This window comes from Pan paniscus, chromosome 16 (genome assembly GCF_029289425.2).
Source record: "Pan paniscus chromosome 16, NHGRI_mPanPan1-v2.0_pri, whole genome shotgun sequence".
Classification (NCBI taxonomy): Eukaryota; Metazoa; Chordata; class Mammalia; order Primates; family Hominidae; genus Pan; species Pan paniscus.
The window spans coordinates 6,694,776-6,708,397 of record NC_073265.2 but is presented as its reverse complement, the minus strand read 5'-3'; the positions used below and the strand labels follow the sequence as shown (position 1 = coordinate 6,708,397).

General features: G+C 41.1%; 1 protein-coding gene across 1 annotated transcript; it reads right to left on the bottom strand.

Moving 5' to 3' along the window:
• Positions 1-9,141: 9,141 nt before the first annotated feature.
• On the bottom strand, positions 9,142-11,951 carry LOC117978228 (putative synaptogyrin-2 like protein). The gene is made up of 2 exons (XM_055099007.2): positions 11,832-11,951; positions 9,142-11,730 (listed from the first exon to the last, which is right to left on the bottom strand). Exons 1-2 carry the CDS (start codon positions 11,949-11,951, stop codon positions 11,074-11,076), a joined length of 777 nt encoding a protein of 258 aa, XP_054954982.2. The 3' UTR covers positions 9,142-11,073.
• Between the last annotated feature and the right edge of the window lie 1,671 nt (positions 11,952-13,622).

Genomic DNA, 13,622 nt, shown 5'->3' with positions numbered 1-13,622 from the left:
GAAGGAGAAGGAAAACTTTCCATCTGTTCCTGTGCTCTGACAGTTTGAATAACTGGAATCACATGCTCCTTGAAGGTTCACTAGCATCCCCCATAACACTACCTATATCTGCCGCCTGTTTCAGGGCCGGACCTCTGACTACCTTTTCCATTTCTTCAACAGAACCAGCAAGGATTTGGGTCTTCTGACTCTTTCGTTAATTGTAGTAGTTTACATTTTTATAAAAATATTCATTTCTTACACATTTTCCAATTTATTTCTATAGAGTTGATTACAAGTTTTAAATCTCTTCCCTATTTATAGTTATATTTCTTTTCTAATTCTTCCTTTTTTTTTTCTGGGTCAGGTCTGCCAGTAGTTTCACAGTTGTATTAGCTATTTTTCAAAGAACTCGATTTGGGGCTTAACAAATTTTGTTGTTTGCCCTGTTTGTTTCGTTAATTTCTGCTTTTTTATTTTAAAATTTCTACTTTCTATGCTTTGTCTCCTAATATTTAGAGTTCATTTATTTTCCCTTGTCTTCTTACGTTTTTTGGCCACATCCTGCTGGCTTTACTACACTGAGCCCTTGTCCCAGCATAAACTGCTGGCAATCGCAACCATGATTTCCTGGTTTACGCATAAATAACAGAAAGCCTCTCTGTTTTGCTTTGTTTTTATCTCCAAATACATATAACTTTTTCTTTCTTTTTCTTTTTTTTTTGATTGGGGATATTCTTTTCTTTGTTATTTCTAATTTCTGGTTTTATTGCATGGTAGTTAGAAAATTAGCCTAAGTGTTTTCCGCTTTTTGAAATTCATTGAGACTTTTTGGTTTATTACTATGTCAATTTTTGTAGATAGTATATGTGTACTTACAAAGAGTGTATATTCTATACTGAGTTCAAATTTCTGTATATTACTGCAGAGTCAGCCTTGTGATCTCAAAATCTAAAGCTGCTTTTTGTCTATTAAATCAGTTCTTTCCTGAGAAAGTTACTAAATCCTCTCATTTTGACTGTTAACTTATCAATTCATTTTTCTTTATATATTCTGATAGCAGGTTGTTCAGGCATAAAGATTCATTGCTCTTCTAGTGTCTTCGTATTCTTATGTGTAAATATAAAATCTGTCCTATTGAATATTTTTGGCTTTAAATTCCGTTTTTTTAATTTCACATTTCTCATCTTTCACAGATTTTGTAAATAAGTGACTACCTTTGTCATTTAATTTTCAACATTCCTGAATAATTTTATTTTAGAATACTTTTGTGAATGTTAGTGTGGTTGTATATTTTATTTACTTATTTATTTATGTTTTTAGTGACAGGGTCTCCACTCTGTTGTAGGTATTTATTTTTAGCATGTCTGATGGCCCATTAGTAATATTAATAGTGATAGGAACGTAGCTAAGCAGTATTGAGTCCTCTCAATTCAGGTATTCTCCTGAGCACTTTACCCGCGTTATTTTATACAGTGCTCAGACCTAGCCTATAGGTAGTTCTTCTGGTTGTCCCCAGTTAACAGCTGAAGAAACTGAGGATTTGAATGATTCCATGACCTACCCAAGATCAGAAAGGATTGGGCAGGATTTGAACCCAAGTACTCTATGAGCACTACACATTGGTCATATTAATTATAATTGCTGACTTATTCGGCTTTATCCCTGTCATCTTGTTTTGCACTGTATTCTAAGAGAATTCCTCTATTCAGTCTTTCAGCTCTCTGATAAGATCTTCGGTTAGGCCCATTCTTTGTGAAACAGTCATTCGATTTTTTATTTTAGAATGTGTTTTTAATTTTCTAGAACTGATTGCTTTTCTGACATAGCAACGAGTTGACCTGTGACTAGACAGACTGACATTTAGATTCTCCGAGTTGCTTGACTTCTTAGTAGGTATCCTCCTTGTCCCCACTCCATGCAGCTGTTACCTGAGAGTACTGATTCTATTCTCCCACCCCAACATCCTCTCTTTCTCTCTCTCTCTCTTTTTTTTTTTTTTGTTTTGAGACAGTATCGCTCTGTCACCCAGACTGCAGTGCAGTGGTGCGATCTCAGCTCACTGCAACCTCCGCCTTCTCCTGCCTAAGCCTCCCGAGTAGCTGGGATTACAGGTGTGTGCCACCATACCCAGCTAATTGTGTGTGTGTGTGTGTGTGTGTGTGTGTGTGTGTATTTTTAGTAGAGATGGGGTTTCACCACATTGGACAGGCTTGTCTCAAACTCCTGATCTCTGGTGATCTGTCCACCTTGGCCTTCCAAAGTGCTGGGATTACAGGCGTGAGCCACCGCGCCCAGCCCTCTCTTTCTCTTTAGCACTACCTAAACCTTTAGTACAATTTCTTGTTTTATTTTGGAGCAATGCTAGCAGGTTTATTCTGCACCCATATTCTAGAACTGCCACCAATCTGATTCCATCTACTTTATATCTTCAAGAATGTTTTGTCTCTTCTGATCTCTTAAAAACATCCCTTCCAAATATTTTTCCCATTCTGTAGGTTGTCGTTTTACTCTGCTGATTATTTCTTTTGCTGTGCAGAAGCCTTTTAGTTTAAGTCCTGTTTTTCTTTGTTCATTTTTGTTGCATTTGCTTTTGAGGTCTTAATCATAAATTCTTTGTGTAGGCCAATGTCCAGAAGAGTTTTTCTTAGGTTTTCTTCTAGGATTTTTATAGTTTCAGGTCTTACATTTAAGTTTTTAATCCTATCTTGAGTTAATTTTTGTATATTGGTCCAGTTTCATTCTTCTGCATATGACTGGCCAATTTTCTCAACACTATTTATTGAATAGGGTGTCCTTTCCCCACTGTATATTTTTGTTTATGTTGTTAAAGATCTGTTGGTTGTAGGTATGTGGCTTTATTTCTAGGTTCCCTATTCCATTCCATTGATCTATGTGTCTATTTTTTACTAGTACCATGCTGTTTTGGTTACTATAGACTTGTAGAGTAGTTTAAAGTCAGGTAATGTGATGCCTCCAGCTTTGTTCTTTTTGCTTAAGATTGCTTTGGCTATTCAGACTCTTTCCTGGTTCCATATCAATTTTAGGATTTTTTTTTTAATTTTGTGAAAAATGACATTGGTAATTGATATTATTTGGATCTGTGTCCCCACCAAATCTCATGTGAAATTGTAATCCCCAGTGTTGGAGGTGGGGCCTAGTGGGAGGTGGTTGGATCATGAGGGCAGTTTCTCATGAATGGTTTAGTACCATGCCCTTTTGGTACTGTATAGTGAGTGAGTGCTCATGAGATCTGGTTGTTTAAAAGGGTGTAGCACCTTGCCGGTCTCTCTCTTGTTCCTGCTCCCACCATGTGAGACTCCTCACTCTCCCTTTGCCTTCCACTATGATTGTAAGTGTCCTGAGGCCTCCCCAGAAACTGAGAAGATGCCAGAATCATGCCTCCTGTACAGCCAGCAGAACTGTGAGCCAATTAAACCTTTTTTGTTTAAAAATTACCCAGTTTCATGTATCTGTAGCAATTTGAGAACAGACTAACACAGTAGTTTGGTAGGAATTGCATTGAATCCATAGATTGCTTTGGGCAGTATGATCATTTTAACAGTATTGATTCTTCCAATCCAGGAGCATGGGATATTTTTCCATTTGTTTGTGTCATCTACAATTTCTTTCATCAGTGTTTTGTAGTTCTCCTTGTAGAGATCTTTCACTTCCTTGGTTAAATATTTTCCTAGGTATTTTTTTCATAGCTATTGTAAATGGGATTGAGTTCTTGGTTTGGTTCTCAGCTTGGTTGTTATAGGTGTATAGAAATGCTACTGATTTTTGTACCATTGATTTTGTATCCTGAAACTTTACTGAAGTAATTTATGAAGTCTAGGGAGAAAATATTTGCAGACTCTGCATCCAACAAAGGACTAATATTCAGAATGTACAAGGAACTCAAACAACTGTACAAGAAAAAAATAACCCCATTAAAAAGTGGGCAAAGGACATGAATAAACATTTTTCAAAAGGATATATACAAGTGACCAACGAACATATGAAAAAATGTTCAACATTACTAATCATCAGAGAAATGCAAACTAAAACCACAAAGAGATAAAATCTTGGCTGGGTGCGGTGGCTCACACCTATAATCCCAGGACTTTGGGAGGCTGAGGCAGGCAGATCACAAGAAGATCGAGACCATCCTGGCTAACACGGTGAAACCCCGTCTCTACTAAAAATACAAAAAGAAAAGAGAAATTAGCCGGGCGCGGTGGTGGGTGCCTATAGTCCCAGCTACTCGGGAGGCTGAGGTGGGAGAATGGGGTGAACCCGGGAGACAGAACTTGCAGTGAGCTGAGATCACACCACTGCACTCCAGCACGGGCAACAGAGCAAGACTCCATCTCAAAAAACAAACAAACAAAAATCTTACACCAGTCAGAATGGCTATGAAAAGTCAAAAAAACAACAAATGTTGGCAAGGATGTGGAGAAAAGGAAACACTTATAGACTGTTGGTAGAAATATAAATTAGTACAATTTCTATGGAAAACGGTATGGAGATTTCTCAAAGGAATAAAAGTAGTACTACCATTTGATATAGGAATCTCACTCGTGGATATCTGCCCAAAGGAAAAGAAATCATTATATGAAAAAGATACCTGCACTTGTATGTTCATTGCAGCATTATTCACAATAGCAAAGTCATGGAATAAATGTAAGTGTCCATCAATGGATGACTGAATAAAGAAAATGTGGTGTATATATGTACATCATGGACTACTGCTCAGCCATTAAAAAAAATGAAACCATGTCTTTTGTAGCAACATGGATGGAACTGGAGGCCATTATCTTCAGTGAAATAACTTAGAAACAGAAAGTCAAATAGTGCATGTTCTCACTTATAAGTGGAGCTAAACAATGTGTACACATGGACATTGAGAATAAAACAATAGACATTGGAGACTCCAAAAGGTGGGAGGGTGAGAAGGGGCTCAGGGATGAGAAATTACCTAATGAGTGTCATGTACACTATTTGTGTGATAGTTGCAATAAAAGTCCCCGACTTCACCACTATGCAATATATCCATGTAACACAACTTCACTTGTACCCCCTAAATCTATTTTTAAAACACAAAAAGCACCTTTTCTAAATTTCCAATGCTGCTACAGAATTACTCTCCATTGTATATCCCTTTGGTCCCTGAAATAGGATTTAAACAGGGAGGAAGGGTAAATTCTCATGTTTAGTCAGTCATCTTCGACTGGAAATCTTTTCATTTTTTCTTACTCACTAATTATGGCTGTCATCAACTAAGATATCAAAAGGGAGTTGCTCTGTTTTCCTTCCTTTCCTCTGGACTATATCAGCTGAATGTCATCTTAGCAAATGGAAACCAAAACCCACATTCTTCTCATATGGTGGACAGGGACAGTGTCACTCCTCACAGCAATAGTGTCCCTAAAATTGCTAAAATAGACTAGACAGCAGAGTGGCACTCTCACACGTGTGGCCTATAAACTGACCACCCCAAGGGTTACATCACCAATGATGCTGAAAGGTAGGTTTCAAGTGCCCAAACTGTTCTCTTCACATTTTCTTTTTCTTTTTTTTTTTTTTTTTGTTTTTTGAGACAGAGACTTACTCTGTTGCCCAGGCTGGAGTGCAGTGGCGCGATCTCAGCTCACTGCAAGCTCCACCTCCGGGGTTCAAGCAATTCTCCTACATCAGCCTCCCGAATAGCTGGGATTACAGGCGCCCACCACCATGCCCGACTAATTTTTGCATTTTTAGTAGAGACGGGGTTTCACCACGTTGGCCAGGCTAGTCTCAAACTCCTGACCTCAGATGTTCTGCCTGCCTTGGCCTCCCAAAGTGCTGGGATTACAGGCGTGAGCCACTGCACATTTTCTTTTTAAATTTTAACTATTTCTAATTTTTAGATAAGCAGTGTATTCACTTGGTCCCAAAATCAATGGGTTCAAAGTATAAATGGTGAAAATTCTCCCTTCCACCTTCTCTCCTATCCAGTCCCCTTCCCATGAACAGTCATGATTAACAGATTTTTGTACATACTTCATTCTAGAGATATTTTGTTCATGCAAAAGCTATACATATTTTCCTCATTTAAGAAAACCACAAATAGTAGTATAATGTAGACATACTCTACAACTCACTGTTTTCACTGAGCAATATGCAGTGGAGATGAATCCATGTCTGTTCATAAAGAGCTTCTTTATTCATTTTTAGAGCTACAGAATATTTCTTTGTGTGGCTGTACTGTTATTTATTTAAGCAATCCCCTGTTGACTACTGTTTAGCTTATCTCATCTTTGCTGTTACAGTGTCACCATGAAGAGACTTGTGCACACATCATGTCACATATCTATAAATATAAATGAATTCCTAAAAGAGAATTGCTGGTTCAAAGGGTATTTGCATGCAAAATTTTCATAGATGTTGTCAAATTGTGCCCTGTAAGGGTTACAAACAATTTAGACTCCCACAAGTAATTTGTGATTGTCCTTGTTTCCCTGTATCCTCAGTAATAAATGTGTTATCAAATTTTGAAGTATTTGTTGGTCTAGTGGGTGAAAAATTATATCCCATTGTAGTTTGTGTGAAATTACTTATTATGAGTGAGACTGAACATCATTTCATCTTTGAAGATCCATATGCATTTTCTTTTCTCTCTGTTCATATCCTTTTGAGAAAAAGAAAATCACTTTTATCTGAGAAATGCAAGTCTTTTTAATTATCAGGTCCAGAGAGACATTAAAATGAGACAAGGCCAGGTGCAGTGGCTCACATCTGTAATATTAGCAGTTTGGGAGGCCCTGGCAGGTGGATCGCTTGAGCCCAGGAGTTTGAGACCAGCCTGGGAAACATGGCAAAACCCCATCTCTGCAAAAAATACCAAAAAAAATTTGCTGGGTGTGGTGGCACATACCCTTGAAATTAAATTGCCATTGTAACATTATTAAGAGATGGGACCTTTAAGAGGTAATTAAGCCACGGGGGCTCTGCCCTCATGGGTGGGATTGATGTTATTATAAAAGAGTGAGTTCAGCCCCTTGCCCTCTCTCTCGCCCTCTGCCTTCCACCATGGGATGATGCAGCAAGAAGGTCCTTGTCAGACACTGACCTCTCAGGAATTCCCAGCCTCCAGAACTGTGGGTTAATACATTTCTATTTATTGCAAATTACCCATCTCAGGTTATGGCAGCACAAATGGACTAAAACATACAGCAATGAAATTATTCTTTATATGTGATTTGAGTTGCAAATGCTCGCCAGTTTACCGTTTGTCTTGTGACTTTGCCTGGGGAGGGTTTTTACATGTGGATTTTTTCTTTTTTATTTTAGAATAATTGAATCTATCAAACTCTTCTGTGATGGCTCCCCAGTTTTATATTGTACCTAAAAATGCCCTCCCCAGCATTTGATTCAAAACAAGTATGATTGTTTATTCTAATATTTTATGGTATCTTTTTTTTACATTTAATTTTTTAATCAACTAGAATTTATCCTGGAGTCAGGTGTGAGATCCGAATTTAACTTTATATTTCCTTAGAGTTTTTCTTTCCACATTAACTTTAGAATCAGATTGTTTCGCTCTCCCTCAAAAAAGAAAATCCTGTTGGGATATTTATTGGAATTGCATCAACTTTATTATTAACACACTCTCCACTATGGTTACTGTTTTGGTGGTGAATCTTCCTTTCCAAGATTACAGATTTCCACCTCTTTGACTTTTCTTTGTATCCCTCAGGAGTGTTTTGAATTTTTTTTTTTTTTTTTTTTTTTGAGACAGAGTCTCGCTCTGTCGCCCAGGCTGGAGTGCAGTGGCGCAATCTCAGCTTGCTGCAAGCTCCGCCTCCCGGGTTCACGCCATTCTCCTGCCTCAGCCTCCTGAGTAGCTGGGACTACAGGCGCCAGCCACCATGCCCGGCTAATTTTTTGTATTTTTAGTAGAGATGGGATTTCACTGTGTTAGCCAGATGGTCTCGATCTCCTGACCTCGTGATCCGCCTGCCTCGGCCTCACAAAGTGCTGGGATTACATGAATTTTTCTTTATATGAACGATGCACTAAGAATAATCTATTCCACTGAGATAACGTTGCAATTTTAAAATGAAGGAAAGAAAGAAACCCTAGCATCTCAGTAGGCCAGCCTAACAACGCTTCCTTCTTGTTCATGCAAAGGCAAGTTGGCAGGTGATCTCCTCCATCCTGTGATTCAGGTATCCAGGTTCTTTTCACCTTGAGATGTTGCTCTGAAACAAGGGGCCTCCAAAGCTCCTGCAGCAGGGGAAGAGAGCCTGGAGTAGCACCCAAGCTGTTAATTCCCTGGGCCTGGAGGTCACACACTTCTTTTTTCATTTTATTGGCTACACTCATCACAAGACTACCTAACTGCAAAGATACTGTTAGTCCTTTGCAAAGGTAATCCCGTCATGTACCCAGGAAAGAAAGGAGGACAAGATATATGTAACACTGGCAGTCTCTTTCACACCAGCAAAACTATTAACCACAAGGGTAAACTAAAGAAACATTTTGGTCATACGAAGTCTCAAAACATTTCATTCCAAGGCAGCTTCTCTCAGGAAACTAGTAGAGTGGAGCCTCCACCAAAATAAGAGAGCAAATCAAAGAAGAGGAATACATGGGATAAGGAGACAAAGAACCCAACCCAAGATTGAGTCAAAGTGAATCCCCAGGATGGTGGTGAAGAACATCCCAGGAGGCAGCAAGACTCCAACTAAAAGCGTGTGCTGTTTTTGCCTCTGCAAAGGAAAAAGGAACCAACAGAAAGGAAGCTAACCAAGAGCCAAGGAGCAGCACCCAGACCAAATGAGGCAGATGAGCAGCCTGTATCCAGCTCTGCCTGAAGCTGGGTCTGTTCCTAGGGAGTTTAGTTACATGAGTCAGTGACTTACCTTTGTGCTTTGGCCAGTTGAGGGCTGGTTTTCACTTAATAACAAAACAATTCCAGTCTGAGACCAGGAGACCACAGAAATGGAAGAAATAAAGCTAGTTCTCAGGGAATTTTATTCTTTTTTGTGTGTTCTTTTAAAAAACATGTTTAGGACGGGCACTGTGGCTCATGCCTGTAATCCCAGCACTTTGGGAGGCCAAGGCAGGCAGATCACGAGGTCAGGAGATAGAGACCATCCTGGCTAACACGGTGAAACCCCGTGTCTACTGAAAATACAAAAAAAATTAGCTGGGCGTGGTGGTGGGCGCCTGTAGTCCCAGCTACTCAGGAGGCTGAGGCAGGAGAATGGCGTGAACCCGGGAGGCGGAGCTTGCAGTGAGCCGAGATTGCGCCACTGCACTCCAGCCTGGGCAACAGAGCGAGACTCTGTCTCAAAAAAAAAAGTGTTTATATTTGACATATAATAATTGTACACATTTATGGGGTACAGTGTGATGTTTCAATACATGTATACATTGTATAATGACCAAATCTGGGTAGTTAGCATATCATTCACCACAAAATTTACATTTATTTCTGGTGATAACTTTCAGGATCCTCTTTATTAGCTCACTTGAAATATACTCTACATTGTTATTAGCTGTAGTCATCGTACTATGGACGGGAACACCAGCATTTATTCTTCCTGTCTAACTGTAACTTTGTGCCCGTTGACCAACCTCTTCCCATCCCTGTTTCCCCTCCTCAGGCTCTGGTAATCACTGTTTTGCTCTCTACTTCTATGTGATCAACCTTTTTGACGCTACATGAGAGAGATCATGTGGTATCTGCCTTTCTGTGCCTGGTTTATTTCACTTAGCCTTATGTCCTCCAGGCTCATCCATGTTGCTGTGAATGACAGGATTTCATTCTTTTCCCACGAGTTTTTAATCTTGTTAAGGACATTTTAACTGTCATTAACTACAGTGTATATTGTCTCTGCTTCTAGACTGTCATCTCCTCAAGGACTGTGTTTTAGCTAAATTCCTTGCATGCAGTGGGCCTTAGAAGCTGGGCAATTTCAGAAATGAAAATCACACTGTGAAAGTTATTCACAGTTTAGTATTAAGTGAAAGAAGTTAAGTGGGAAGCTAATTTGCTCATTTTTAAAAATGGGGCTACTTGAGAAAATATTTTAAATGGCATTTTAAGTATTGGGATTTCAGGTGAAATTTCTTATCTTATTTTTGTTTTTTGGTTTTCTTCATTTTCTGCCATGAATATTATTTGTTTTGTAATGAAAAGGTATATATAAAAAATTGATTGTGAGTTCAAACAATGCTATCTGCCAGCATTAAGCATGAAAGTACACTAAAGAAACATTTTGGTCTTGGTTTGGCTGCTATTTTACAAAAACATTCACTAATTTTTTTTTTTTTTTGAATGAGAAAACATTTATTCCATCTCCAAACAGCATCCCAGGGCCGGGCATCTCCCCTACGACTTTATAATACACTCGGCACAGACAGAGTCTGGGAGCCATGGGGCACCTCTGCCCTCCCCAGGCTTCCTAAGTAACAGCTGCAGAATATTTACATAAAGCTGGGTGTTGTCAGGCAAAGCCATTCCCTGCTGCCAGGGGTGGGAGCAAGAAGGAAGTGCCATGAGCACCAGCCCCGCCTTCACACCATGGGAGGCAGCCCAGAGGCCACCGGCACGGGGTGGTGGCCCCCAGATCATACAGCAGTGGACACAGGGGAAGCAAACCTGAGTGAGGACACAAGAGCCTGGTCCAGCTCCGCTGCACAGGGTAGGTGTGACGGCCCCCACGAGTCTTTGGCAGAGAACGCAGGTAACAGCGGCTTCCACGGCCGGACCCGGGCCGGGGGGAAGCTGAGGCACTTGTCAGTAGCACATGGGTGCCTGCTGGCTTCTAGGCACTCCAGGCGGGGCTGGGGTCATTAAAAGCAAGGAAAAACACTAGCTAAAAACCCTTTCCTAAAAGTGCCCTGGAGGAGTGAGCGGCTGACTGAAGCCCTCTGGGCACAGGCACTTGGGGTGTGGCTCTGCCAGCCCCCGCCAGGCTGTGAGGCTCCTTAGCTGTGTGTCAGCTGCACAGGATGGAACAGGTGAAAGAGGGGGTTTGGCAGTTCCAGGAGGCTCATGGGAAAGTCCGGGGCAGAGGGGAGGGCCCTCTCTGTCCCCCTTCCCACCCTAACCGCCACTCAGTACACAGGGGGCGGCTGGTAGCCCTCGGTGGTCTCCGCATTCTGGGTGAAGGGTGGCTGTTGGTAGTTGTCCACAGATGCACCTGGGTAGGAGGCGTAGGCAGTGTTGGGGTCCGGAGTGGGGTCGACGTAGTTCTGGATGAAGTCGTCCACGCCAGCCTTGTAGCGCTGGTAGGTCAGGGAGGCCAGCACAGCCCAGGAGAAGATGGAAAAGAAGCTGAAGGTGATGGCTGCCCTCGCAGAGTCGGCCCCCACCAGCACGTCCTCCGGGTCGGTGACCGCCCACTGGTTGGTGAGGAAGCAGAAACCAACAAACCACAGGAAGGTCCAGAGAGCTGAAAAGAGCAGGTCACCAACGACGAGGTCCTTGTACTTGCGGTCAGTGGCGTTGCTGAGCCGGGGGAAATACGCGTCGACCACCAAGAAGAAGGCCGAGGCCAGGAAGGCCAGCACCCCGATGGCACTGCCATAGCGGCAGGCGTCCTCGTTGTGGTTGAACACGCAGTACATCTGCTGAGACTTATGGGTGTTGCTGTAGCCCTCGCCATAGATGCAGGAGAACACGATCGAGGCGAAGACTGTGGAGGGCGGGAAGGCGGGGCCCGGGACGCTAAATGCCGGCCCCGCTGGCCGCCAGGGCCCGGACGCGGCCGCCTCCACCCGTCACGCTCGTGGGTTAGGGGTCCCGCCGGGCCTGGCGGCGGGTGGGGGGGGGGGTCCTCGGGGTGCCCCCGGCCCGCCCTCCCCGGGCTCACCAAGCACAGGGCGCGCGCCACCACCTGCGGCTGCGTGAGGAAGGGCCGCAGGTCGAAGGAGCCGCCCGCCTCGGCCACGCCGTAGGCCCCGCTCTCCACGTCGCCGTCGCCGCCCAGCATTCGCTATTTAAATACTGTAACATTTTCCCATCTTTTCTTTTTAAGAAAATTAAAATTGAGTGTGAGAATTTCTCTCAGATTCAATAAATCATATCACTGTGGTATAAATATATCACTATAATATATGAAGGTTTTCTTTAAAGATTTGTTAATTCAGTAAGCAAAACAGGACAGACACATTATGAATTTTAAAAAATAACTTAGGCCTAAATATTAACATTTATTCTTCAGACCCTTTATTGTTGAGATATGACATCTACTAGATATGATATCTACTAGATCAAACCTAGATTCTTAGGTTTACACAGGCCAAACAAATCAGTGTCCCTTCTGTAAAATAATACTTGAAGCAAGAAAAATATAGAGAGATTCACATTGAATCTGGTTTATGCTTAAACTAGACTTAGTCCTGTAAATCTGAAAATGTGCTTATAATTACAAGTATTCTTAAAATGTGTGTAAGCGCCTTTTTATGTTTGAATTTGATCTAAAAGTGCCTACATTGCCCGTAACACTCTCAAGCTTTCATAGGAGCAATAGTTCCTTAAAAAATTTTTTTTCTCCACATTCCAGAAATCTCACTAAAGACAATTGTTTTCCAATAACACGTACCATGTGAAAGGTATTTATTTTCCAGACCGCATTTACTGGAAGAAATGCACAAACCACAATTGTTCAGAATAGGAAAAACATAAAATAGTGCTTCGAATCTTACGGTAGTACCCAAAACTACCCAAATTGCTGTAATTATTGTGAAAAAAGTAATCACAGTATTTGTTCAATATTTAAAAACACAATTTATTGAGAATCCATATTGAACATGTCTGAGTTCTGGGAACATTTTAAAATTTAATATTGTCATATGAGCTACTAATACTTTGTTTACATTTTCTCTGTGAACTCACCCTTCTAACAGCTTACAGTTAAAGTGTTTGTTGTAATAGACCACTGACCTGGCTTTGCTGGCTTCGGGCTACAGAAAACTACAGTCCTCACTTAACACAAGGGTAGAAATATAGCACCACTAGATGGTACTATGAGGTAATTATTAAATTCCACATTATTTCAACTGAGCATCGACAGTGATTTTTTTCTGCAAGGAATAAATCACTCTTACTAGTCTTACCATTCCCATTAGCACCATCTACTCCTAACTTTAATTTCCTAAATCACCCCAGTAGGAAGAACTGCCAGCCTTTGATTCATAACAAAATCTTTTACATAAAGTTTTTGAGGTTAAATAAAATGTGGCTTCTGGGAAGTGATATTAATTCCCTGTTTTCTTTCACAATTACCTTGAAGCTCAACAATATGTAAAGGAATGTAAACAAGAGTTTTCATAGCCAACTGAGCGATTAAAAGACAAAATAGCATTAACAAAAACCAGTTTTGCCATTCTTCATGGTATATATAGTTGACAGCTAAAGCTTTTGTTTATTTTCATTGTTAAGTCTTACATGCAAAGAATGTTTTGGTAGATAGGGTGAATTTTGTCCAGCCTGTGGTTAATACTCTGTTTAATCAAAGCATTGCAGTTCCCAGCAGCTTCTCCGATGGGCATTAGCACTGGGCTCAGTCACCCAGGAAAACACAATGGTTTCACTTCAGAGAGTATTTGAAGCCAACTGCACCCTGTGCTGCTAAATGTTGCCATTTTCCACTGAAAAGAAT

What these genes read in the sequence shown, in the direction of transcription:
- LOC117978228 (XM_055099007.2), bottom strand. Translation starts at nt 11,951, where the DNA reads ATGCTGGGCGGCGACGGCGACGTGGAGAGCGGGGCCTACGGCGTGGCC. An exon ending in TGGCGCGCGCCCTGTGCTTG is followed by an intron (nt 11,731 to 11,831) that starts GTGAGCCCGGGG and finishes TGACGGGTGGAG; the next exon opens with GCGGCCGCGTCCGGGCCCTG.